At 42.7% G+C, this 26115-nt stretch overlaps 2 protein-coding genes and 1 non-coding gene across 5 annotated transcripts; 2 read left to right on the top strand and 1 right to left on the bottom strand.

The window, feature by feature from the left end:
* The first annotated feature begins 3390 nt into the window (after nucleotides 1-3390).
* Nucleotides 3391-8768, top strand: LOC121181521. 3 transcript variants are annotated; one of them, XM_041037443.1, is made up of 9 exons: nucleotides 3391-3657; nucleotides 4353-4566; nucleotides 4790-4951; nucleotides 5077-5164; nucleotides 5306-5470; nucleotides 5704-5913; nucleotides 6125-6296; nucleotides 6384-6463; nucleotides 6601-8768. In XM_041037443.1, exons 1-9 carry the CDS (start codon nucleotides 3549-3551, stop codon nucleotides 6895-6897), a joined length of 1497 nt encoding a protein of 498 aa, XP_040893377.1. In that variant the 5' UTR covers nucleotides 3391-3548; the 3' UTR covers nucleotides 6898-8768. The 3 variants fall into 3 exon arrangements, with proteins under 3 accessions (XP_040893377.1, XP_040893379.1, XP_040893378.1); XM_041037444.1 differs by lacking the exon at nucleotides 3391-3657 and adding an exon at nucleotides 3814-4088 and having other exon boundaries at nucleotides 6601-8765; XM_041037445.1 differs by lacking the exon at nucleotides 5306-5470 and having other exon boundaries at nucleotides 3400-3657; nucleotides 6601-8765.
* A 2462-nt stretch (nucleotides 8769-11230) lies between these two features.
* On the top strand, nucleotides 11231-11302 carry trnae-uuc. Its single transcript has one exon. It is a non-coding gene; the product is annotated as a tRNA-Glu (tRNA).
* Nucleotides 11303-12480: 1178 nt separating this feature from the next.
* LOC121182596 lies at nucleotides 12481-25310 on the bottom strand. The gene is made up of 5 exons (XM_041039189.1): nucleotides 24735-25310; nucleotides 23686-24006; nucleotides 22064-23497; nucleotides 17473-18910; nucleotides 12481-14000 (listed from the first exon to the last, which is right to left on the bottom strand). Exons 1-5 carry the CDS (start codon nucleotides 25308-25310, stop codon nucleotides 12481-12483), a joined length of 5289 nt encoding a protein of 1762 aa, XP_040895123.1.
* Nucleotides 25311-26115: the final 805 nt, after the last annotated feature.

Below are 26115 nucleotides of genomic sequence, written 5' to 3'. Positions count from 1 at the left end.
ACCCTTGATCTTGTACTGACCTATGGCATAGAAGCTGAATATTTGACAGTATTCCCTCAGAATCCTGTTTTATCTGATCATTCTTTAGTAACATTTGAATTTACAATAATGAACTGCACAGCATCTGGGAAAAAAAATTAACTACTGTAGATATCTGTCTGATAATGCTGTTATCAAATATAAGGAAGCTATTCCATCTTTATTATCTCCGCTGCCATGTGCTAGTTTTACAGAGGGCAATGGCTTAAACTTTATTCCAGCAGCTATAGACTATCTAGTTGATAATACTGCTGCTTCATTGCGTTCAACCCTTGACTCTGTTGCCCCTTTGAAAAAGAAGGTCAGTAATCAGAGGAAGCTAGCTAGGAAATGGTTATCCACTAATTTAGAGGAATTCCGCCTAGCCTGGAAAGACAGCTTTATAATGTATAAAAAAGCCCTTCGTAAGGCAAGAACTGCCTATTACTCATCATTAATAGAGGAAAACAAGAACAACACTAGGTTTCTTTTCAGCACTGTAGCCAGGCTGACAAAGAGCCATAGCTCTGTTGTACCATCCATCCCTCTAGCTCTCACTAGTAACGACTTTATGAGCTTCTTTAGCAACAAAATAGTAGACATTAGAGACAGAATCCATCTTATCCTGCCTACAACCGTTAATGATGTAGGTATGTCTAGAACAGCATCTTTAGAAATGTCTGCCAGTCCTGATTTGTCGTTAGACTCTCCCATAGATCTCGCTGAATTGACTTCAATAGTTTCTAAATCTAAATCATCAACATGTCTTTTGGATCCTATCCCGACCAGACTTCTTAAAGATGTATTGCCTTTGATTGGCACTCACATATTAGATCAGATAAATCTCTCTTTGGTTACAGGATATGTTCCACAGGCTTTTAAGGTTGCAGTTATCAAACCTTTACTTAAAAAGCCTTCTCTGGACTCTGACATTTTGGCAAACTATAGACCTATATCCAATCTCCCCTTTAATTCTAAAATTCTTGAAAAGGCTGTTGCATCTCAGTTGTGTGACCATCTACATAGGAACGGTTTGTTTGAAGTTTTTCAGTCAGGATTTAGAGTTCATCATAGCACAGAAACAGCACTGGTGAAAGTTACCAACGACCTTCTTATAGCATCAGATAATGGACTCGTCTCTATACTTGTCCTGCTAGATCTTAGTGCTGCATTTGACACCATTGATCATAATATCCTATTGGAAAGACTGGAACATGTTATTGGGATTAAAGGAAGAGCACTAGACTGGTTTAAATCATATCTGTCTGATAGATACCAGTTTGTTCATGTTAATGATGATCCCTCCATATATACCAGAGTAAGTCATGGAGTTCCACAGGGTTCTGTGCTTGGACCGATATTGTTCACCTTATACATGCTTCCCCTAGGCAATATTATCAGGAAGCATGGAATAAATTTCCATTGCTATGCGGATGATACCCAGCTATATTTATCTATGAAGCCAGACGAAACAGATCAGTTAGCCATACTTCAGGCATGTCTTAAAGACATAAAGGCCTGGATGACCTGTAACTTTCTTCTTCTGAATTCAGACAAAACTGAGGTTATTTTGTTTGGTCCCAAACACCTCAGAAACAGTTTATCTAATCATATAGTTACTCTGGATGGCATTAATTTAGCCTCCAGTACGACTGTGAGAAACCTTGGAATTATTTTTGATCAGGATTTGTCTTTTAACTCACATATAAAACAAGTCTCTAGGACCGCCTTCTTTCACCTGTGCAATATCAGTAAGATTAGGAACATTCTGTCGCAGAGTGATGCTGAAAAATTAGTCCATGCTTTTGTTACTTCTAGGCTGGACTACTGTAATTCCCTATTATCAGGATGTCCAGTTAACTCTGTAAAAAGCCTCCAGCTGATCCAAAATGCTGCAGCGAGAGTACTGACTGGAATTAGCAAGAGAGATCATATTACTCCTGTACTAACTTCTCTTCATTGGCTTCCTGTAAAATCCAGAATTGATTTTAAAATCATTCTCCTTACATATAAGGCCCTCAATGGCCAGGCTCCTTCATATCTCAAAGAGCTGATAGTACCATATCATCCCAACAGATTGCTTCGTTCTCAGAATGCAGGTTTGCTTATGGTTCCCAAAATCTCTAAAAGTAGAATGGGAGGCCGAGCCTTTAGCTATCAGGCCCCTCTCCTATGGAACCAACTGCCAGTTTGGGTTCGGGAAGCAGACACCCTCTCTAATTTTAAAACTAAGCTTAAAACCTTCTTGTTTGATAAAGCTTATAATTAGTTGTAGTTACAGTCCTAGTTATTTATTAAACTTATAGTTAGTCACAATTATCTCTATAGACACTGTTACAGTTAAGGATATAGCCCTTAGTGGGGCTGGCTCAGGCAACTGAATCATCCCCTAGTTATGCTGCTATAGGCCTAGGCTGCTGGGGGACGTCCCATGATTTACTGCGCACTTCTTCTTCTTTCTCTTTCTCTCCTCAGTCCCACTCTCAAATTTATTAGCCTTTATTACATGTCATTAACTCTGTGTCCTCTCTGTCCCGTAGTCCTGTGTTTGTTTCTCTCTGGTCTCTCTTTCTCTGTACCTTTCTGCAGGTACCTCTGGCTCCAGAGCTGCATGTTCTGTGGTCCTGGCTCCACCCACCTGCTGCTGTTTATTGTTTACAATGATCTATTTCTAACATGTTTAATGTTCCACTCTGCTACAGATAAATATTGGATTAATATTCTTTGCAAACTGTAATATAAATAATTACCAGTCATGACAGCTTTTTGCCTCCATGCTCTGTTTCATAATTGCAATCTGCTGAGCACACATTATCCAATAACTGTTCACTAACTGTAATGTAAATGCTGACCCTCTGACATTGTCCATTGTCTGTATTATGCTGCATGTCCTTCTCCCCCTCTCCTCCATTCCTAGCTGTCATATCTTCCTCCTTTTCCTCCTTTCACCCAGCCCGGCCATCGGCAGGAGGGTCCCCCATCTGAGCCAGGTTCTGCTCAAGGTTTCTTCCTGTTAAAGGGGAGTTTTCCTTGCCACTGTCGCCTTAAGTGCTTGCTCTGGGGTCAGGCTCTGGGTCTCTGTAAAGCGCTTTGAGACAATTTTGATTGTGGAAGGCGCTATATAAATAAAATTGAATTGAATTGAATTGACTTTTCTGGTATTTTAAATTTTTTTAACCAGCCATGTTACTGCCGTGTTCAGAAAAAAAGCATTTATTTAATTAAAAGTAAAAAAAAATCTTTCGTTGTACCAGCTTTCTGTGTAAATATCTCATGTTACAACGTAGGTACACACAGAGAAATGGGGGTATCATTTCTGTACCTAAAAGGTACTTCTGCCATTAAAGTTCCCTGCAAAGTACAGAAATTGTCCTTAAGGTGATTATTGTGGACCTTTATTTAATTTTAGAGGTACAAAGTCAAAGCTGACAGGAAATGGTACATAATTGTACTTTTAATAAACAAAGGTACCAGTAGGGGTCAGTAGTCCCGCCTTTTGCCCAGACTGAAAAGGGCCTTGAAAATAGAACATGGCGGATAGTTTTCCAGTTTTGTCGAGCCTCACTACTGATGAACTAATAAAAAAAATAACTGAAGCTGGAATTCAAATTAACGAAGAAGAAGCGAGAAGATTTAGGGGTAAGTAACCAAACCTATTATTTCTGTTCATGACATTTTTGCTAGCTAGCAAACTCTGACTGGCCTATAGCTAGGAGTACATTAATTTAAAATGGTTCGCTAATGCCACCTAGCCTCTCATATTCTTTTGGTGGATAGGCAGCCGCTTGTCAGCAGTTTTTGAGTATTAGTGTTTTAGTGAAATATCACGGTCATTTTCATAGTTTCAATGTTCAGTAGTTTTTCTAATGAGGGGCTCTCTTCGCGGTGTACTGACGCGCCCATTAAGCCCCTGTAGACGTCATTAGCACAACCCGTTTTCCTAACGGTTGGTTGCGACATCACCCTAGAAACTTCACTTGAACTAGAGCGGAGCTAGGTATTTGTCTTGTTCAGATTTCGATTTAGTGTCCAGTCTTTACGGGGCTCAAGTTGATCAAACGGCTGACCATGTAAGTGATTTATGTTTTTTACCGTGTTCTCTTACAGTAACTTCAACGTACTGTATTGGTAATTTGTTACGGATATTAGGTTAAGTTTATCAAACAAGCATTCATCAAATTAGGCGGACTTCTGCCATTTACGGTTGGATATAGCGTTTCTTATCCTGTGTCTTGCATACGTTTTTCGCATGCACAATGTGATCGAAGCTCTGTGTGTGTGTCTGTCTGTCTGTCTCTCTCTGTGCGTTCGTGTGCATGTGTGTCGTATCTTAGACAACGATGTGGATGGAGAGACGGTGGATTGTGGCCTGACAGAAGCCATGGTTGGATACCTCTTCGATGGTTCGTTCAAAAAGCAACTTAAATTTCAACAGTTTGTGCGACAGTACAAGGAAGGTGAGGTCGTTGTTACACTAGAACCAGTACCGGTGGAAGTCTACTGTCAGTCTACAGCACAGCCCCAGCCTCTGCCTTCCATTGATCCAAGGTAAGTGTATATCCCTTTAGGCTTAACAGGCCGTCGTGGTTCAATCTCACTACTGCCTGGATGAGTTAGCTATTGCTGCTGCTGTGTTTTTTAAGGAAATTTTCGTATTTAAAATTTATATAATTTTTGTAATATTTTTATGGTTCTGGTTTAAAAAAAATAGTATAAAGATATGGTGACATTCAAGTTGCGGTCACACTAATGTAATCTTATTGCATTGCAGTGGAGAAGCAACTCGCAAGAAAATACCTCTTGTGACTGTCATTCCAACCTTTCCAAAAGATGTCCAAATTAAACTGGATGCTAAAGAACCATGTCACAAAGTTCCAAAACTACGCAACAAAATTATCAGAGTGTTGTACGAAATGATGGCAGAACACACCCTGTAAGTAATTGTTCTTCACCATCTCTATATTGCATCTGTGCAGTTTGTGGTCTGCATAGATTGTGAAATTGTCTTTAATCAAAATGCAGAAGTATGTTTAGAGTTTGTTCTGCCTTTGTGCCTAGGTATCCAACCAATGCAGAGTACATTCAAGTTGCCAAGGCTTTGATCCTTAAATACCCTTTCCTGAGAGATATGGAGGGGAATGGCTATGTAAGTTGCATTTTTTCCTCTTTTTGTGTATTATTTAATATATTATCACACATAAACTCAATATATGCATAGATACGGTTACTTAGACTTTTACACATTTCCTGAATATGCCTAATAAAAAAAATGTTTACTTTTTACCAGCACACTTGGCACATGTCTCTAAAGCGAAAATTTAAAGCAGAACGTGCACCACTTGTTAGTGACAGTGAAGTCAGAAAGCTGAAGGAGAAGTTTGGCCACAAAAATCAGTTTAAAGCTACCAATGCATCAGCAAGTGTGTGTCGTAAGCCAGCTAATCTGACATTTGTAAGTACATTTCCATATACATAATTTATCTTCAAGGGAGAGTGGAATACAAAAAGATTTAAATGTCTGTAATATCTGTATTACATTGTCTTCCAATGGCTGTACATTTAGTTTCACATTGTTGTTTCAGTGGATACTTTTAGTCAGAACACCTTGGATGCAATGAGTGTGTAGGCTAACAGCATTTTTCTGTCTCTCACACTATCTGAGCATTATCTTTCTCTACCCTTAAGCCAAAGGAAATTTATGCTGGTGAAGATTCAACAACTGTTGAGGCCCATGTGAGCGTGCTACAAAGTGAGTATCGGAAGATGCATCCAGACATGTCCACAGTCAAAGATCGCATGGCACGGACATTCTGTTGGAGACGACGTGAAATTGTGGAAGGAATGCCAGTGGAGGATGTAATCAACAAATACCCTTTTTTAAGGACACCGCCTGGAGTAAGTACAGTCAAAGATTTCTGTATCTGAATAAATAGAGTTAATCTTAAAACACCTGAATGATTTACTGGGAAGTGTTATCAATCACTTGATTTTAACATTATTGGAGATGAGAATTTTTTAAAACTATATTTTAAAAATAGAGTTGTCGTATGTTTGCTTTCAGCAATAGTTTAATTTAAGTAACAATGTTCTCATGTGTGTTCTTCAGTTTTTTGATGAAGTTGACAGAATTCACCCTTCAACAAATGGCTTCTATCATCGCTTCAAGGAGGGCTTTGCCAGTGTTTTGCCAAATGTGCTTAAGATTGCACAGGGAAGATCTTCACTGGCAAAGCAGTACACTGATGCAAGACAGGATTCCCTGGCTGAAGATCTACCAGGTAATGCTAATAAATGTGAAACTATATGTACTGCAGATATGTTGGACATTGCGATAAAATGATCATAAATATTTCTGTTCATTCAAGGAATAGACCTGAGGGCTGGGCTCATCCTGTTGCCGTCCGTCTTCCGAGAAAAGACTGAACACTACATCACTTTAGGAGAGGTAGGCCCAAAAGTTTACGACAATTAAGGATTACACAGAAATATACTTAAATCTTGTAATTCTTGTTAGTTCTTCACAAAGCAACTAGTTTTGTTGTTCTGTTATAAGAGGTTTTCTCATCTGTGTTTTTTATGTAGGGAGACCCTGCTACACCCTATCCAACCATTCAAGTGAAGGATCGTGACTGGAAAATGGCAATTACTGGTACAGGATCATGTGTGGTGAAAGTTGATGGAGTCGAAGTGTGTCAGTGCGTACACCTTGATGAAGCCTTCGCAACAGCTTTCAGTATGTATTTTGTTTTCAACATCGCATACCCAACACACTTGAAAAACACTCTGACTTTTCTTCAGCGACGCATTGTCAGTATTGTGGAAAATGGAGACAAGCCCCTGCCAATAACTGTACTGAGAATGATTAACCTTTTGTGCTAGATCATAATGCCTCAACTGCACCAGTGCCCAAAGTGCACTCGAAGGACATTTACTCTAGTGAAGTTAATTCAGCATGTTGGCCTTGTTCATGCACATGAACCAAATTTTAGCATCACCTGTGGTGTAGGTGATTGCCAGTCAGCTTTTTCCCAGTTCCATTCTTTTAGAAAACATGTGTACAGGAAGCACAGATGCTGTGTCTTCCGGTCTTCTGAGTCTAACAATGATGGTCCGAGTGATGAGTCCACAGTAGGGCAACAGCCATTGTACCTGGATGAACAAGATTCTGAGACTGATCTGTGTGCTTCTGATCCACAAACAGTTGAACCAAATTTAGATAAACTACTGGGGGACTTCAGAGATAATCTGTTTGGATTCATTCTTAAATGCAGAGAGAAAAATCTTTTACATTTGTCAGTTCAACAAGAGATTACAGATGATGTCAAATTTCTCTTTTGCTTTTTCAAAGAAAACTATGATTTGTTTATCTCTCATCATCTTGAAAAGAGTGGTTTTGATATTTCAAAGTGCCCTGAACTTCAGCAGGTTTTACACTCGCCTGATTTCTTTGATAAAGTTTGTGAAGTGGTTCGTTCCCCACACATGATTAAAGAACACTGCAAGGCCAAAATGGACTATACAGAACCTGTACACTATGCACTGAAAGACTCTTCTGGTAACAAAATAGGAACCTATTCCTATGTTCCCATCTCTGAGGTTTTAAAGAAATACTGTTCTCATGAAGATGTCTGGGATCAAATACTATCTGAAAATAACAAAGTCCAAGATGAAGATATTCTGACAGACTATAGAGATGCCCTTTATTTTAAGGAGCATTTATTTTTCAAAGAGCATCCAAATGCTTTAAGGCTTCATTTATATGAAGATGAATTTGAAATCGTTAACCCTTTAGGTTCCAAGAGAACTAAGTATAAACTGTGTGCATTTTACTACACTGTTGGAAATTTGGGTGGGAAGTATCGATCTCAGCTTAAGCACATTCACTTAGCTTTGCTAGTTCGCTATTCACATGTGAAACAATTTGGTATGGATGTCATATTAAAACCACTGATTGATGACCTAAAACAGCTTTCAACAGAGGGCTTCATTGTAAGTGTTTGTGGAACAGAACACAGAGTTTATGCTGCTTTAGCAACGTTCTCAGGTGACAATCTGTCAGCTCACATGATTGGCGGCTTTCGCATGTGTTTCCATTCAGGTCGAATTTGTCGTTACTGTATGGCAACCCATTCAGAAATTAATCACAAATTCCAGGAACATGGCTATGTTTTGAGAACAAGAGAAGTTCATGAATATCATCTCCAATGTGTCCAGCAAAACACTGAAAATGCTGCCTTGTATGGTGTACATGGTAGTAGTTCATTTGATGCATTAGGTTATTTTGATGTGACTAAGTCTTTGCCCCCAGACATAATGCATGATCTGTTAGAGGGAGTTTTTCCACTGACAATGAAGCGTGTGATTTGTGAAGCACATAAACAAAAGCACATAACCATATCTGAGCTAAATGAAGAGCTTCAAAAATTTTGTGTTGGGCAGAATGACAAGGCCAATAAGCCTGTACTGTTGTCTGAACGAGTTCTTCAAACTTCAGGGATTGTAGGAACAGCTGCTCAAAAATGGTGTCTCTTCAGATTGCTGCCTTTTATAATGGGGCCCCGTATTCCTCCTGATAGCAAATACTGGCATGTGTTCTTATTATGTAGAGATATTGCAGATATTGTCATGGCAGATAAAGTTAGGACAGATGAACTGGCATGTTTAGAATTGCTTGTGCACACATTCCTTTCTGAGATGACAGAGGTTTTTGGAACTGTATTAACACCTAAATGTCATTATCTTATACATTATCCAAGACTTATGTTAATGTATGGTCCTCTCCATTCTCTCTGGTGTATGAGATTCGAAGGAAAGCATCAATATTTCAAGAGTCTTACTAATAACTGTCGAAATTTTAGAAACATAACAGTGACACTGAGCAATCGCCACCAGCTCAAACAATGTTGGGAATTTTCACCGAGCAATATCTTAGGTGATTTTGAAAAGGTGCCCGGCAGAAGCATTTCAACACCAATATTATCTTTACCCACTTGTCTTCAAACTGCTTTAAAAGAAAGTGGCAACCTCAGTGATGTAGGAATTGAAGGAAAAGTTATTCAGCGTGTGTCTGAAGTGACTGTAGACAACGTTAAGTATGCAGTTAGAGATGTGTTAACATTAGACCTTGTACATGTGGAAAAAATTCCTATGTTCGGGCAGATCAAATACATTCTTAACATTGATACCATGTGGTTTCTTTGCAGTAAAATTTTACATCCATTGTCTTATGAATTGCATTTTCATGCGTATCGTGTTAAAGTAGACAGTGACTGGATTTTGATCAAACCTGGAGATGAGATGGACCACACATCACTAGACACTTACACTGTTGATGATAACTTGTATGTTGGTTTGAGACACTGTGTATAAATTGAGTGCTTTGTATTCAAATATTACTGAAGTCAAATACAAATATGTCCAAAATGCTAATTGACATGCTGATGCTTAGATATGGCCATTAATGGTACATGTAAAAAGGGACACAACTAAATATGAGAACAAGTCAGTAATAAGCGTCAGGATAGGTGGATGTGTTTTGAACTGCTTGAGTGTTTTGCCTTTAAGACTGATAAATGAACGGCTCATTGGGCCTGATGCCTTCAGTTTTTAGTTTAAGCTCTTAAGGATTTGAAAACACATCTACAAGTTGGGTTTTAATGTTATCTTCACACAAAATATCCTGTTTTGTTGAAGTTCTCTACTAGTTTTTGCATCCAACATTTTGTGTGTAAGCCTAAGAAAACTACTTTCTTTGTATTGTAGCATGTTATGAAATGAATTTTTTGTTTCAGTAATGTAGTAAATTGCTTCCTGATGCATGCAGTTAGGCTTCATGTGATGTTTTTTTGTATTGTGCTGGCATTTAGGAAACGTTGTAACAATACATTCATCAAATACACTGAAAATTGAAAATGTGCACAATTATTTTTATTGTTAATGTAAATTGTTAAATTTTGATCAATAAAGATTTTTGTCTAAATTTACAGGCATGTTTGTGAGTCATGAAGGTACCAATTGGCATGTTGCTCCAGCGGTACCCCATTAGGTACCCATTTGTACCTTTTGAATTGGTACAGTTTTGGACTAGGGCATGAAGGTACATTTTTGTCTCCATAGGTACAGAAATGTTCTTTTATAGGTACAGACAAGAAGGTACAAAAAGCTACCTGTTGTCAAGGGTACAATGCTGTACTCTTGTAGGGTACAGCTGGAGCGACAAAGCATTTGTACCTTTTTAGGTCCATTCCTGTCCCTCAATTTTTTAGTGTGTACCTGCGGCTTATAGACAAGTGCGGCCTATATTTGTACATTTTTTCTTCTTTTTTCTTTTTCTCCAGCTCCTTCCTTCAAACTTTCATTTTCTACAGTCAAAAAAAAAAAGAAAAACAAATTCACCTTACTATGTATATAGGTTTAGTGCATCTTAGTACATAAGTCCCACAGTATTTAGCTCAGGATTTCAACCACTTAAAACATTTCTAAATTGAATAATTCTGTCAGTTCAGACCAAATTGGCACAACTTCCATGACAGAGGTAAAAGGCTTTAGGAGGGTCTACAGACAATATTCCATCCCAACATGTTCTTCCCACAGTTCATATGTCAGTATAATGACAGAACATACACAACAGAAAATACCAATAAAAAGTAAAATGTTTTTTTTTTTTTTTGAATGATTTTTTAGTGTTTTTCTGGCCTAATTTTTAGTTTATCTAAAGAATTTTTTGTTTGATAAATTTCCCATTTTCCTTTAAATTATAACGTACATTTATTAACTGATGAATAAGTTCAAACATGCATTAGAAAGTGTGCTAAGTGAGAGCATGATACACTGACTCCAGCCACTAGAGGTCAGGAGTGCACAGATTTAAAGTGCTCTGATTATGTCAGTTTCTGAGTCTCACAGTCTGAATTAATGTGAGTGATTTACAACCCAAACTTTCACATCTCCTGAGCTCTGGAGCCTGAAACCAGTGGAACACACATTCATTTAGCTGTCAGATGAATAAACAATGTAACATATATGAATATTACAATGAACATTTCAATATGAAGAGTAGGAAGAATAAGTTTGGATGGAAAATTGTCAGAGGGTTTGGGTTAGGGTGGGGTAGACCCTCCTAAAGACCTATTATATTAGAAAGTGTTCAGCAGAGGTGAACATGTTACAATACAACTCAATTCATTCATTCATCAGTAGGAGTAGTAGTAGCTCCCATATGGTCTAGCGGTTAGGATTCCTGGTTTTCACCCAGGCGGCCCGGGTTCGACTCCCGGTATGGGAACTCACTGTTTTGTAGGAAGGTGGTCGAGGACTTTGTTGACTGGTGTGAACTCAATCACCTTCACATCAATGCCAACAAGATGAAGGAGATGGTGATTGACTTCCGAAAAAAGGCTCCTCAGACTCCACCAGTGAACATCCAGGGACTTAACATAGAGACGGTGAATGTGTACGGGTACTTTGGTGTTCACGTCAACAATAAACTGAACTGGTCAGACAACATAGGTGTCCTATATGAGAAGGGCCAGAGTCGCCTCCACCTCCTGAGGAGACTGAGGTCCTTTTGAGTGTGTAGGACACTATTCAATTCAATTCAATTCAATTCAATTTTATTTATATAGCGCCTTCCACAATCAAAATTGTCTCAAAGCGCTTTACAGAGACCCAGAGCCTGACCCCAGAGCAAGCACTTAAGGCGACAGTGGCAAGGAAAACTCCCTTTTAACAGGAAGAAACCTTGAGCAGAACCTGGCTCAGATGGGGGACCCTCCTGCCGATGGCCGGGCTGGGTGAAAGGAGGAAAAGGAGGAAGACAGGACAGCTAGGAATGGAGGAGAGGGGGAGAAAGACATGCAGTATAATACAGACAATGTGGGTCAGTATTTGCATTACAGTTAGTGAACAGTTATTTGATAATGTGTGCTCAGCAGATTAGAATTATGAAACAGAGCACGGAGGCAAAAAGCTGTCATGACTGGTAATTATTTACATTGCAGTTTGCAAAGAATATTAATCAAATATTTATCTGTAGCAGAATGGAACATTAAAACATGTTAGAAACAGATCATTGTAAACAATAAACAGCAGCAGGTGGGTGGAGCCAGGACCACAGAACATGCAGCTCCGGAGCCAGAGATACCTGCAGAAAGGTACAGAGAAAGAGAGACCAGAGAGAAACAAACACAGGACTACGGGACAGAGAGGACACAGAGTTAATGACATGTAATAAAGGCTAATAAATTTGAGAGTGGGTCTGAGGAGAGAAAGAGAAAGAAGAAGAAGTGCGCAGTACATCAAGGGATGTCCCCCAGCAGCCTAGGCCTATAGCAGCATAACTAGGGGATGGTTCAGTTGCCTGAGCCAGCCCTACTAAGGGCTATATCCTTAACTGTAACATTGTCTATAGAGATAATTGTGACTAACTATAAGTTTAATAAATAACTAGGACTATAACTACAGCTAATTATAAGCTTTATCAAACAAGAAGGTTTTAAGCTTCGTTTTAAAATTAGAGAGGGTGTCTGCTTCCCGAACCCAAACTGGCAGTTGGTTCCATAGGAGAGGGGCCTGATAGCTAAAGGCTCGGCCTCCCATTCTACTTTTAGAGATTTTGGGAACCATAAGCAAACCTGCATTCTGGGAACGAAGCAGTCTGTTGGGATGATATGGTACTATCAGCTCTTTGAGATATGAAGGAGCCTGGCCATTGAGGGCCTTATATGTAAGGAGAAGGATTTTAAAATCAATTCTGGATTTTACAGGGAGCCAATGAAGAGAAGTTAGTACAGGAGTAATATGATCTCTCTTGCTAATTCCAGTCAGTACTCTTGCTGCAGCATTTTGGATCAGCTGGATGCTCTTTAGAGAGTTAACTGGACATCCTGATAATAGGGAATTACAGTAGTCCAGCCTAGAAGTAACAAAAGCATGGACTAATTTTTCAGCATCACTCTGCGACAGAATGTTCCTAATCTTACTGATATTGCGCAGGTGAAAGAAGGCGGTCCTAGAGACTTGTTTTATATGTGAGTTAAAGGACAGATCCTGATCAAAAATAACTCCAAGGTTCCTCACAGTCGTACTGGAGGCTAAATTAATGCCATCCAGAGTAACTATATGATTAGATAAACTGTTTCTGAGGTGTTTGGGACCAAACAAAATAACCTCAGTTTTGTCTGAATTCAGAAGAAGAAAGTTACAGGTCATCCAGGCCTTTATGTCTTTAAGACATGCCTGAAGTATGGCTAACTGATCTGTTTCGTCTGGTTTCATAGATAAATATAGCTGGGTATCATCCGCATAACAATGGAAATTTATTCCATGCTTCCTGATAATATTGCCTAGGGGAAGCATGTATAAGGTGAACAGTATCGGTCCAAGCACAGAACCCTGTGGAACTCCATGACTTACTCTGGTATATATGGAGGGATCATCGTTAACATGAACAAACTGGTATCTATCTGATAGATATGATTTAAACCAGCCTAGTGCTGTTCTTTTAATCCCAATAACATGTTCCAATCTTTCCAATAGGATATTATGATCAATGGTGTCAAATGCAGCACTAAGATCTAGCAGGACAAGTATAGAGACGAGTCCATTATCTGATGCTATAAGAAGGTCGTTGGTAACTTTCACCAGTGCTGTCTCTGTGCTATGATGAACTCTAAATCCTGACTGAAAAACTTCAAACAAACCGTTCCTATGTAGATGGTCACACAACTGAGATGCAACAGCCTTTTCAAGAATTTTAGAATTAAAGGGGAGATTGGATATAGGTCTATAGTTTGCCAAAATGTCAGAGTCCAGAGAAGGCTTTTTAAGTAAAGGTTTGATAACTGCAACCTTAAAAGCCTGTGGAACATATCCTGTAACCAACGAGAGATTTATTTGATCTAATATGTGAGTGCCAATCAAAGGCAACACCTCTTTAAGAAGTCTGGTCGGGATAGGATCCAAAAGACATGTTGATGATTTAGTCAAAGTCAAAGTCAAAGTCAACTTTATTGTCAAAACCATATGTACAGGTCATACGCAGGTTTTGAAATTGCAGTGCTCCCTAGGCCCGCAGTGTTACGGTAAAAAAATAAAATTAAAAAACAGTATAAACATAAATAAACATAAGCAGTATAAACAGTATAAACATATCTCAGTTGAGAAGAGAGTTGTATATAATACAAAAAACAGTGACACAAAAGAATTTGTGTGTAATTTTTAGCTCAAATTATGTAATTTAAGCAGTAACAGGGTTATATTGCAGCAGCTGAATGTAGGTGTCGGTGCAAGTTTGTTTCAGCCCAGTGGTGTGTGTGTGTGTGTGGGAATGAGTCCATATTTCCGGGGGGGTTCAGAGGGGGGATGTGGGTGAGGGTCTAGGGTTTGTGTGTGCGGGGGTCCTCAGGGGGAGGGACGGCAAGGCAGGGAGAGAGTTCAGCATCCTGACAGCTTGGTGGACAAAACTGTCTCTCAGTCTGCTGGTTCTGGCCCGGAGACTCTTCAGTCTCCTTCCGGATGGCAGCAGACTGAAGAAGCTGTTGGACGGGTGGGTGGGATCACCTGCAATGCAGAGGGCTTTGCGGGTGAGACGAGTGTGGTAGATGTCCTGAAGGGAGGGGAGAGAGACACCCATGACCTTCTCAGCTGCTCTCACTACGCGATGTAGCTTCTTCCGGCAGGACACGGTGCAGGTGCCATACCACACAGTGATGCAGCTGGTCAGGATGCTCTCTATGGTGCCCCTGTAGAAACTGCACATGATGGGGGCTGGGGCTCTGGCTCTCCTCAGTTTACGGAGGAAGTAGAGTCGCTGTTGGGCTTTGCTGGTCAGTGATGCAGTGTTCTTTGACCAGGAGAGGTCTTCTGAGATGTGCACACCCAGGAACTTGGTGCTGCTCACTCTCTCCACAACAGCACCGTGGATGGTTAGTGGGGTGTGCTGGGCGTGCGCTCTCCTGAAGTCTATGACAATCTCCTTTGTCTTCTCCACGTTCAGGGAGAGGTTGTTGACACTGCACCACTCGGCCAGGCGGCTCACCTCACTCCTGTAGTATGTCTCATCGTCGTTGTTGATGTGACCTACCACAGTTGTGTCATCTGCAAACTTGATGAAGAGGTTGGAGCTGTGTGATGGTGTGCAGTCATGGGTCAGCAGGGTGAAGAGGAGGGGGCTCAGCACGCATCCTTGGGGGGCCCCCGTGTTCAGTGTGATGGTGCTAGAAATGTTGCTGCCGACCCGTACTGCCTGTGGTCTTCCTGTCAGGAAGTCCAGCAGCCAGTTGCACATTGAGGTGTTGATCCCCAGTTGGTCCAGTTTATGAATAAGTTGCTGAGGGATGATTGTGTTGAATGCTGAACTGAAGTCTATAAACAGCATTCTGACATATGAGTTTTTAGTGTCCAGGTGTGTGAGGGCTGAGTGGAGGGCTGTTGAAATTGCATCATCGGTCGAGCGTTTGGACCGATATGCAAACTGAAAAGGGTCCAGGGTGGGGGGGAGAGATGACTTAATGTGATGCATGACTAACCGTTCAAAGCACTTCATTAGGATGGGGGTGAGTGCAACAGGACGGTAGTCATTGAAGCAGGAGGGAGATGGCTTCTTCGGCACGGGAATGATGGTGGAGGCTTTGAGGCACGTGGGGACAACAGCCTGGCTCAGCGATGTGTTAAAAATGTCTGTGAAGACATCTGTGAGTTCCGCAGCACAGTCTCTCAATACTCGACCAGGGATGTTGTCAGGACCCGGGGCTTTGCGTGCGTTGACCCTACTGAGGGATCTCCTCACGCTGGCCGGGGATAGAGTCAACACCTGGTCGCCAGAAGGGGGTGGTGCTTTCTGTGCAGGGATGCTGTTGTGTGCCTCAAAGCGAGCGAAGAATTCGTTCAGCTCGTTCGGCAGAGAGGTGGAGCTGTCGGCTGTCTGCGGTGTGGGCTTGTAGTCCGTGATGGACTGTATCCCCTGCCACAGACTCCGGGTGTCTCTGCTGTCCCTGAAGCGCTGCGCGATCTTCCTGGAATACTGCCTCTTTGCTTCTCTGATGCCACGTGACAGGTTTGCCCTTGCTGTCCTTAGGCCCACGTTGTCCCCAGCTCTGAAGGCAGCATTCCTCACCCTCAGGAGCCTGTAGACCTCCCCCGTGAGCCATGGCTTCTGATTGGCCCGAACAGTGATGGTCTTGGTGTCTGTGACATCATCAATGCACTTGGAGATGTAGGCAGTGACGGTCTCTGTGTATTCCTGTAGGTCAGTGGAGTTGTTGTAGGTGGCAGCCTGTTTGAAAATCTCCCAGTCTGTGGTGGAGAAGCAGTCTTGCAGTGCCTCTGAGGACCCTTCTGGCCATACACGTATCTGCCTGCGAACTGGTCTGGTGACTTTGACCAGCGGTCTGTATGCTGGCATCAGCATAACAGTGATGTGGTCAGAGGCACCGAGGTGGGGGAGGGGGAGTGCTTTGTAGTCTCCTCTCTGGGTGGTGAAAACATTGTCCAAAGTATTGCTTCCCCGAGTGGGAAAATTAATGTGGCTGTGAAGTTTGGGAAGCACAGACTTGGGGTCTGCATGGTTGAAATCGCCCGCCAGAACAAGAAAAGCATCCGGGTGGGCTGTCTGCTGCTCACTGACCTGCTGATACAGTTCGTTCAGTGCCTCACTCCTGTTGTTGTTGTTGGAGCTGGGAGGGATGTAAACAGCAACAAGCAATATGGCTGTGAATTCCCTCGGAAGATAGAACGGTCTGCATTTGATGATGACGATCTCCAGCAGTGGTGAACAGTGTTTGCTGATTACAACGGCGTCGCGACACCAGGCGTCATTGATGTAAACACAGAGTCCCCCGCCGCGAGTCTTTCCTCCTTCGACGAGAGCTCTGTCTGCCCGATAGCATGTTAGCCGATCCAGATGAATGGCGCTGTCGGGAATGCTGTTGTTGAGCCATGTTTCCACAAACACAAAGACACAGCATTCCCTCACAGACTTCATAGTGGACCGGAGTAGACGTACGTGATCCAGCTTGTTGTCCAGCGAGCGTACATTGGACAGTAGGATGGTGGGGATGGCAGGCTTGTTTGGGTTAGCCGCTAGCCTATCCCGGATTCCACCGCGCTTACCCCTCTTCTGTTTTCTCTCGCACCGCCTGTGACGCCTCCACTGTGGGCGAGATCTGGGAGTTGGGGTCGGTGACGGTGAATTCCTCTGGAGCAGGCCGCAGTCCCGCAGTATGTCCCGTAGCTCACTCAGGTGTGGATTGGTTGTGGGATTATTTCTGCTGATGCTGAGCAAAATTCCCGACTGTATGTGAGCCTTGGTGGAGATGGACATAACGAAGACGCAGACGAACAAAAACACGATCTTCGACACGACAAAAAACATGAAAACACTGTCTCGTTGGGACGGAGAGCAGCCGCTGCGTGTGTCCGCGCTGCCATCTTGAAACGAAATATCTAAATATTTAGATTTAGAAACTATTGAAGTCAATTCAGCTAGATCTATGGGAGAGAAACAGTCTAACGGCAAATCAGGACTGGAAGACGTTTCTAAAGATGCTGTTCTGGACATACCTACATCATTAACAGTTGTAGGCAGGATGAGATGGATTCTGTCTCTAATGTCTACTATTTTGTTGCTAAAGAAGCTCATAAAGTCATTACTAGTGAGAGCTAGAGGGATGGATGGTACAACAGAGCTATGGCTCTTTGTCAGCCTGGCTACAGTGCTGAAAAGAAACCTAGGGTTGTTCTTGTTTTCCTCTATTAATGATGAGTAATAGGCAGTTCTTGCCTTACGGAGGGCTTTTTTATACATTATAAAGCTATCTTTCCAGGCTAGGCGGAATTCCTCTAAGTTAGTGGATAACCATTTCCTTTCCAGCTTTCGTGATATCTGCTTTAAAGTACGTATTTGTGAATTGTACCATGGAGCTAGCTTCCTCTGATTACTGACCTTCTTTTTCAAAGGGGCAACAGAGTCAAGGGTTGAACGCAATGAAGCAGCAGTATTATCAACTAGATAGTCTATATCTGCTGGAGTAACGTTTAGGCCATTGCCCTCTGTAAAACTGGCACATGTCAGCGGAGATAATAAAGATGGAATAGCTTCCTTATATTTGATAACAGCATTATCAGACAGAAATCTACAGTAGTTAATTTTTTTCTCAGATGCTGTGCAGTTCATTATTGTAAATTCAAATGTTACTAAAGAATGATCAGATAAAACAGGGTTCTGAGGGAATACTGTCAAATATTCAGCTTCTATGCCATAGGTTAGTACAAGATCAAGGGTGTGATTGAAACAGTGAGTTGGTTTGTTAACATTTTGCAAAAAGCCAATTGAGTCTAATACTGAATAGAAAGCAGTCTTAAGGCTGTCATTGTGGGTATCGACATGAATATTAAAGTCGCCCACTATAATTACTCTATCCGTACTAAGCACTAAATCAGATAAAAATTCAGTGAATTCAAACAAAAGCTCAGAGTAAGCAGCAGGTGGACGATACACCACAGCAAATAGTACTGGTTTTTCTGTCTTCCAATTTGGATGTGAGAGGCTGAGGATAAGGCTTTCAAATGTACTATATTTCGGCTTAGGTCTAGGATTAATTAATAAACTTGAGTGGTAGATTGCTGCCACTCCTCCTCCTCGGCCTGTGCCTCGAGGAATGTGATAATTAATATGACTAGCAGGGGTTGACTCATTTAGACTGACATACTCTTCCTCCTGCAGCCAGGTCTCAGTCAGACAGAAAAAATCAATCTGCTGATCCATTATCAAATCGTTCACTAACAGAGATTTAGACAAGAGAGATCTAATGTTTAATAGCCCACATCTGATTGTGGTGTTTTTAGGTTCAGATGCTTTTGTAGTACAAATTTTTTTGAGGTTTTTATGAATAACACCTCTTGCATTTTTTAATTTATGCACTTTTTGTTGACGGGGAGCAGACACAGTCTCTATAGGATAAAGGGAATCGTTAGAATGGTAGGAATAATAAGAATCATGGGTGGGTGACAGCTCTAGAGAAACTGCAGAGAAGCGTGTAGGACTGCAACTCTGCCTCCTGGTCTCAACTCTGGGTTGTCATCACTTAGGTTTTCTAATGAAATCTGTCATATTTCTGGATATGAGAGCTGCACCATCCAAAGTGGGATGGATGCCGTCTCTCCTAATCAGACCAGGTTTTCCCCAAAAAGTTTTCCAGTTATCAATGAAGGCCACGTCGTTTGCTGGACACCACCTAGACAGCCAGCGACGGAATGAAGACATACAGCTAAACATGTCATCACTGGTCAAATCGGGCAGGGGTCCAGAGAACACTACGGAGTCCGACATTGTTTTGGCAAAGTTACACACCGACTCCACATTAATTTTAGTGACCTCCGATTGGCGTAATCGGGTGTCATTACCGCCGACGTGAATAACGATCTTACCAAATCTATGTTTATCCTTAGCCAGCAGTTTTAAATACGATTCAACGTCGCCCGCTCTGGCCCCAGGAATGCATTTAACTATGGTCGCTGGAGTCTCTAACTTCACATTTCGCAAAATGGAACTGCCAATAACCAGAGTTTTTTCCTCAGCGGGTGTGTCGCTGATTGGGGAAAATCTGTTTGAAACATGAAGCGGTTGATGGTTAACCACGGGCCTTTGTTTCATGCTATGTTTCCTTCGGACTGCCACCCAGCCGCCCTGGCTTCCCGGCTGCTCGGGAGCTGCCGGGGAACGGCTGACAGGAGCTAACGTAGGACGGCTAGCTGTAGCTAATTTAGGCTGGTCCGCATCAGCTACAGGGGACTGACTAGCTAGCGCTGCTGCGGGGCGATTATCTATGGTGCGGAGCCGAGCCTCTATTTCCCTAAGTCTCGCCTCCAATGCTACAAAAATGCTACATTTATTACACATACCATTATCGCTAAAGGAGGCAGAGGAGTAACTGAACATTTCACACACCGTGCAAGAGAGAGGAGAGACAGCAGGAGAAAGAGAAGCCATTGTTAACAGCTAAGCTAGCGGACCAGAGATAGAGTGATTAGAGTGTAGTGTTAAATCCCGAGGGACACGTGCACCACAGATGTTTAACTGAAGCAATATACGTGTACAGGAATTCAGAGATTGACCACAGAACACGACAAAGTAAGAGTTGATTAGTAAGCTAGGCTAACACTCGTAACACCACAGTGCAGAAGCAGCAAACAGGAAGTGACACAGTACGTTACCACCACGTCACCACGTCACCAGTTGGTCCTACTAAGGACATTTTACAACACTGTAGTGGCATCAGCACCTTTCTATGCAGTGGTCTGCTGGGGTGGAGGAATAACGGACAGAGACAAGAGGAAGCTGGACAAACTGGTAAAGAGAGCTAGCTCTGTCCTGGGCTGCCCCCTGGACTCAGTGGACTCTGTGGGAGAGAGGAGGATGTTGGCCAAGCTGGCAAGCATCCGGAGCAATCCCTCTCACCCCCTGTATGAGACAGTGGGGATGTTGGGGAGCTCCTTCAGCCATAGACTGCTGCACTCTCAGTGCGCTACCGGAGGTCCTTTGTCCCGACAGTAGTCAGACTGTATAACAACAGCGTCACATAGGACTGCTCACTGCTGCTGTTTCTTTTCTCACATGCTCCCTCTCTTGTGCAATAGTAACAGTTTTTTTTCTCTTGTGCAATAAATATGAACAGTATTTTGGTGCAATAATAACAACAGTATTTTAACCCTGTGAGACCTGAACTATGAAAGAATGGTCAGAAAATTCTAATTTTTCAAATATGAACTCTTTATTTGTCCCTTTGACAAAATGTAAAAAAAAAAAATTAAAAAAAAAAAAATTCTAAGTATATTTTTTGTTTGTATCACACATGTCAAAACATTTAGAAAAGTGAGGAGTGTCTACCAGGAGTCAGTATACGAGCATAAGAGTTCATCTAAAAGGGTTAAATGCAAAGTTTATGCTTGATGGTGATGCAATGAGTCCCAGAAATGTGGGTATCATATATGACACGTACGGGCTCACAGGGTTAAACAGTACAGTTTTTTCTTTCTGTGCAATAGTAATACTCCTATTGGAGTTGTTAGTATTTCTTTGTTATGATATTCATGATGTAGGACATAATTCCATCTTTTTCCGCTGTGCATTTCATTTTATGGTTATTCTGTATATTCCATATTTAATTTTAGCTTATTTGTTACTTACTTTATATCTTTTTTCTAGTTGCTTGTGAAATGTGGGGTTATTTATGTTTATGCTGCTGTAACAATTAAATTTCACTCCGAGGATCAATACAGTATTATCTTATCTTGTCTTATCTTATCTCTTTATTTGTAGCAGCTTTAATAATACTTTGGTAGTTGTGTCAGAAACAGCAGTGCTAAATATTAAACAGGATCTACAAAACATACAACATACAATAACATAATCTAAATAAATCATCTTAAATACCTTAAAAACCTGCAACAGTTATAGAGTTTGGATTTTTAACAGTAGCAAGTCAAGTCAAGTCAAGTAGGTTTTTATTGTCGTTTCAGCCATATACACAGTACATAGTGAGACGAGACAATGTTTCACCGGGAGCAATTGGTGATACACACAACTGTTACAACACACTATGGACAAGACAAATACGTAATAGTGCCTACATACACTATTTGAGACTACACAGATTCAAACACACAAGTGCCTATCCACAAACATACCTACATACACACTTATTTTACTTACACACACGCACTCACACCCACCCACACACTCTAACCCACACACACACACCCACACACTCAATCATATTTTACATACATTACTACACAGTTGTAAACACAACAGGTCAGAGTTAAAGTGACCTAAACAAACACGCTAGACAGGGCATGGTTTTTTAGCAGAGCTCTGTGGCTAGTGGTATGATTGCACAGACTGTCCTAATCAATCCTAATCAATATGAGGTAGCAAATCAATATGAGGTAGCAGCAAGAAATTGCACGAGGCATAAGGTGCGGTGTGCTGGTTGAACTGGTACGTAAACTACAGTCCAATAGTCCTGACATTGTTTAGCAGTCTGACCGCCTGGGGGAAGAAGCTCTTCCCCATCCTGGAGGAGCGGGCAGTGATGCTGAGAAGCCTTCTACCTGATGGTAGCAACGTGAATAGTCCGTGAGAGGGGTGGGAAGTGTCTCTGATAATGTTCTTAGCTTTCCGCGGACAGCGGGAGCTATAAATGTCTGAGAGGGGGGGCAGAGAGACCCCGGTGATCTTTTCAGCTGTCCTCACAATCCGCTGCAGGGCCTTACGGTCTGCAGCAGTGCAGTTGCCATACCACGATGTGATGGCGCCGCTGAGGATGCTCTCAATCATTCCTCTGTAGAAAGTTGTGAGGATGGAGGTTGGGAGATGAGCTTTGCGCAGTCTTCTCAGGAAGTACAGACGCTGCTGGGCTTTCTTTGTGATGTGTGTGGTGTTCTTAGTCCATGAGAGGTCGTCTGTTATGTGTACGCCCAGAAACTTTGTGCTCTGGACAATCTGCACGGGAAGGTTGTCAATGCACAGTGGGGTGTGTGTGTGCAAAGTCCGTCTGAAGTCGATGACCAGTTCTTTTGTTTTGTCCACGTTGAGGAGCAGGTTGTTGTCAGTACACCAGCTGCTGAGCTGTGCCACCTCCTCTCTGTACGGGGCTTCGTTGTCTCCGCTGATCAGGCCCACCACGGTTGTGTCATCAGCAAACTTGATGATGTGGTTTGAGCTGTGCGTTGCCACACAGTCGTGGGTGAGGAGTGTGAACAATAGCGGGCTGAGCACGCAGCCCTGGGGTGCTCCTGTGCTCAGTACTGTTGTGCTGGATGTCTTGTTCCCGATCCTGACTGCTTGGGGTCTGCCTACCAGGAAGTCCAGGATCCAGTTTCGGAGTGTTGTGTTCAGTCCAAGTTCACCTAGTTTTGTTATCAGCTGTTGAGGGATGATGGTGTTGAATGCTGAGCTGAAGTCAATGAACAGCATCCTAACATATGTGTCCTTCCTGTCCAGGTGAGAGAGAGCCAGGTGGATGGCGGTGTTGATGGCATCGTCTGTGGAGCGGTTGGGGCGGTACGCAAACTGCATTGGGTCCAGTGTGGCTGGTAGTTGTGACTTGATGCGTCTCATTACTAGCCTTTCAAAGCACTTCATGATGGTGGATGTCAGTGCAACTGGGCGGTAGTCATTGAGACAAGTCACTGAGGGTTTCTTCGGGACGGGGATGATGGTGGTGGTCTTGAAGCAGGTGGGGACGACGGTGGTGGACAGTGAGATGTTGAAGATGTCAGTGAGGACGTTGGTCAGTTGATCTGCACACTCCCTCAGCACACGACCCGGTATACCATCCGGCCCAGTAGCTTTCCGTGGGTTGACTCTGAGTAGGGTCCTTCTCACTTCAGAAGTGGACAGGCTGAGTACCGGGTCGTTGGGGGGAGGGGCGTCCTTTCTCACCACCGAGTAGTTGTGAGCCTCAAATCTTGAGTAGAACTGGTTTGGAACGCCTCTGGCAGGGAGTCATCGCCAACGCAGGAGAGTGGGGCAGGCCTGTAGTTGGTGATAACTTGAATGCTTTGCCATAGGCGTCGTGTGTCGTTGGTGTCTGTGAAGTGGTTGTGGATTCTCTGAGCATGAGTGCGCTTTGCTGTTTTGATGGCCCGGGACAGCTCAGCTCTTGCCTTCCTCAGAGCTACCTCCTCCCCAGCCCTGAAGGCAGCATCCCTGGCTTTCAGTAGCGCTCTCACCTCTGCAGTCATCCACGGTTTCTGGTTGGGGCGTGTGGTGATGGTTTTGGAGACTGACACATCCTCTGTGCACTTGCTGATGTAGCTGGTCACAGTTGAGGTGTATTCCTCCAGATCAGTGATGCCGTTGTAGGTGGCTGCCTGCTTGAAAATGTCCCAGTCAGTGCACTCAAAACAGTCCTGAAGGGCCAACATTGCATCCTCAGGCCAGGTCTTTGTCTCCCTTCGGCTTGGTCTGATGCGTCTGACAAGGGGCTGGTATGCCGGAATTAGCATAACAGTAGAGTGGTCTGAGTGTCCTAGGTGGGGGAGGGGGTCAGCTCGGTAAGCCCCCGTGATGTTTGTGTAAACACAGTCCAGTATGTTATTTCCTCTTGTAGGAAAGTCCACATTCTGATGGAATTTTGGTAGGACTTTCTTCAGGTTGGCATGATTAAAGTCCCCGCCAACAATAAACAATGCGTCTGGATGTTCGGTTTGGAGTTTGCTTATGGCTTCGTACAGATCTGTTAGCGCGTTGCTGTTAGCGCTAGCACTTGGTGGGATGTAAACACCAGTTATGAACACGGATTCTCGTGGTATGTAGAAGGGACGGCATTGTTGGGGAAATGCTATCTCTCTTCACCCCAACTTAATAAAAAGGAATCACTGAACCTCAAATTCTCCAATTTAAAATACACTTTATTCTTACAAAGTATATATGGGTAATTCAGATTCAGATATCTGGAGACCTGTGACACGCACCCTGTACCTTCTGTCACAGATCTAAAGAAACAGTTCAGAACAAGCCCATTATATATCGTAAGTAACCACCCCATTGCATACCAAGAATTTGACCCCTGAGTTCAATTACTTTACAACTGTTTACCAGACCCTTTTACAGTTTATGACACTATTTGCAGGTCAACTTTGCATGACCTAACATAACTGGTCAGACAATCAACAACTTAGCCTTCCTATGACCCCACACATCTAACAGTTACGAACTCCGCTAGCGGCGAGCAGAAGTTGGAAACAAGCACCGCATCCCTGCACCATTCGTTGTTAACGTATATGCACAGCCCACCTCTCCTGTTTTTACCTGACAGTGTAGCATTCCTGTCGGCTCGGAAGGCTAGCAGGCCTGGTAGCTGAATAGCGGAGTCCGGTATACTGTCGTTGAGCCATGTTTCCACAAACACGAAAACGTTACAGTCCCTGTACTTCCTTTGTGTGTCCCGATGTAGTTGGATATAGTCTAGTTTATTGTCCAGTGAGCAGACGTTCGCTAGCAGGATGGAAGGGACGGGTGGCCGGCTGGTGTTAGCTTGCCACCTAGCTCGGATCCCTGCCCTCTTGCCGCGCTTACGGGTTCTCGCACACCGCTTCCGAGGTCTCCTCTCCCGGCAAGCCGGGTTTGTAGGTCTCGCCGGCTGATGTGTTGGTTCCCGCAGCAGGCGAAGCTCGCGAAGTACACCGATGGTGGTCTCTGGGATCGGAGTAGATGCATTTTCTCCGATCTGCAGCAGTATATTCTTGTTGTAGACCTTAATTCTTGTTGTTGTAGATCTTAGTTCCATGTTCTCACAGGGGAAAACATAACAAAAACACCAACTTTTGACCCCGGTGTGGCCGCTGCGTGTTAACGCGCCGCCATCTTGGTCAACATTCATAGCAGCTGCTGTGTCAGATAAAATAATTATTAAAACCTCATAGATGGAGAAGTAGTTGTACTTTATGTGTTTTTTAAGTTAATTTTATTTGACTAAATCCTTTTATCAGCCAAAATAATGAAAGTTTTTTTTTCTAAAATGTAAAATGTATTAACAGTCTTACAGAGGTGGCATTTTCTGGCTTCTTTTTCTACATTGAGTCCATATTTTTATCTCTTTTTGTGGTGAACTTGTCATAATGACTGTGTAGAAGAAGCAAAGAGCTGTAAGAGGCTCTGTAGACATTGTTCCATTGAAATCCTTTTTTTGCTGTAGTGCACACATCACTGACTTCAGAAGATGTGAAAAGTATTGTCTAAACATACAGCCTCATACTGTTTGTAAGTATTATCAGAATGATTTGGTTCTGTCTAAATAACTTTTAAGTTTAAGTCATACTTTATTGATCCCTCTCGGGGAAATGACTCTCTGCATTTTACCCACACAAAGTGAACGAAACACACACACAAGAGCACTAGAGACGCTGTGGCAGGGGGCTTCCCTAGGAGGAGCTCGGGGAGCTGGGGTAGATCGGTGCCTTGCTCAGGGGCACCACAGCCGTGGTCGCAGAGGCGGGGGGGCGCGTCTCCTTTACCACCACCCATATCCATTGTGCATATACCTTGTGCTTGGTCGAGGAATCGAACCGGCTGCTGGTAGGAAAGCGTCAAGA

Source organism: Toxotes jaculatrix, chromosome 5 (assembly GCF_017976425.1).
Source record: "Toxotes jaculatrix isolate fToxJac2 chromosome 5, fToxJac2.pri, whole genome shotgun sequence".
NCBI lineage: Eukaryota > Metazoa > Chordata > Actinopteri > Toxotidae > Toxotes > Toxotes jaculatrix.
This window is presented reverse-complemented; position numbering and strand designations above follow the sequence as displayed.

Bases quoted from the DNA above. Each gene is read 5' to 3' on its own strand.
- LOC121181521 (XM_041037443.1), top strand. From the start codon at position 3,549: ATGGCGGATAGTTTTCCAGTTTTGTCGAGCCTCACTACTGATGAACTA. The intron at 4,567-4,789 runs GTAAGTGTATAT...ATTGCATTGCAG, and splicing joins CTGCCTTCCATTGATCCAAG to TGGAGAAGCAACTCGCAAGA. The intron at 5,471-5,703 runs GTAAGTACATTT...TCTACCCTTAAG, and splicing joins AGCCAGCTAATCTGACATTT to CCAAAGGAAATTTATGCTGG.
- LOC121182596 (XM_041039189.1), bottom strand. From the start codon at position 25,310: ATGGAACTAAGATCTACAACAACAAGAATTAAGGTCTACAACAAGAAT. The intron at 18,911-22,063 runs GTCAGACTGCTA...AATGCAAGAGGT, and splicing joins AGAGCTTCTTCCCCCAGGCG to GTTATTCATAAAAACCTCAA. The intron at 14,001-17,472 runs CTAAATATTTAG...CTTTGACTTTGA, and splicing joins GACTTCAATAGTTTCTAAAT to CTAAATCATCAACATGTCTT.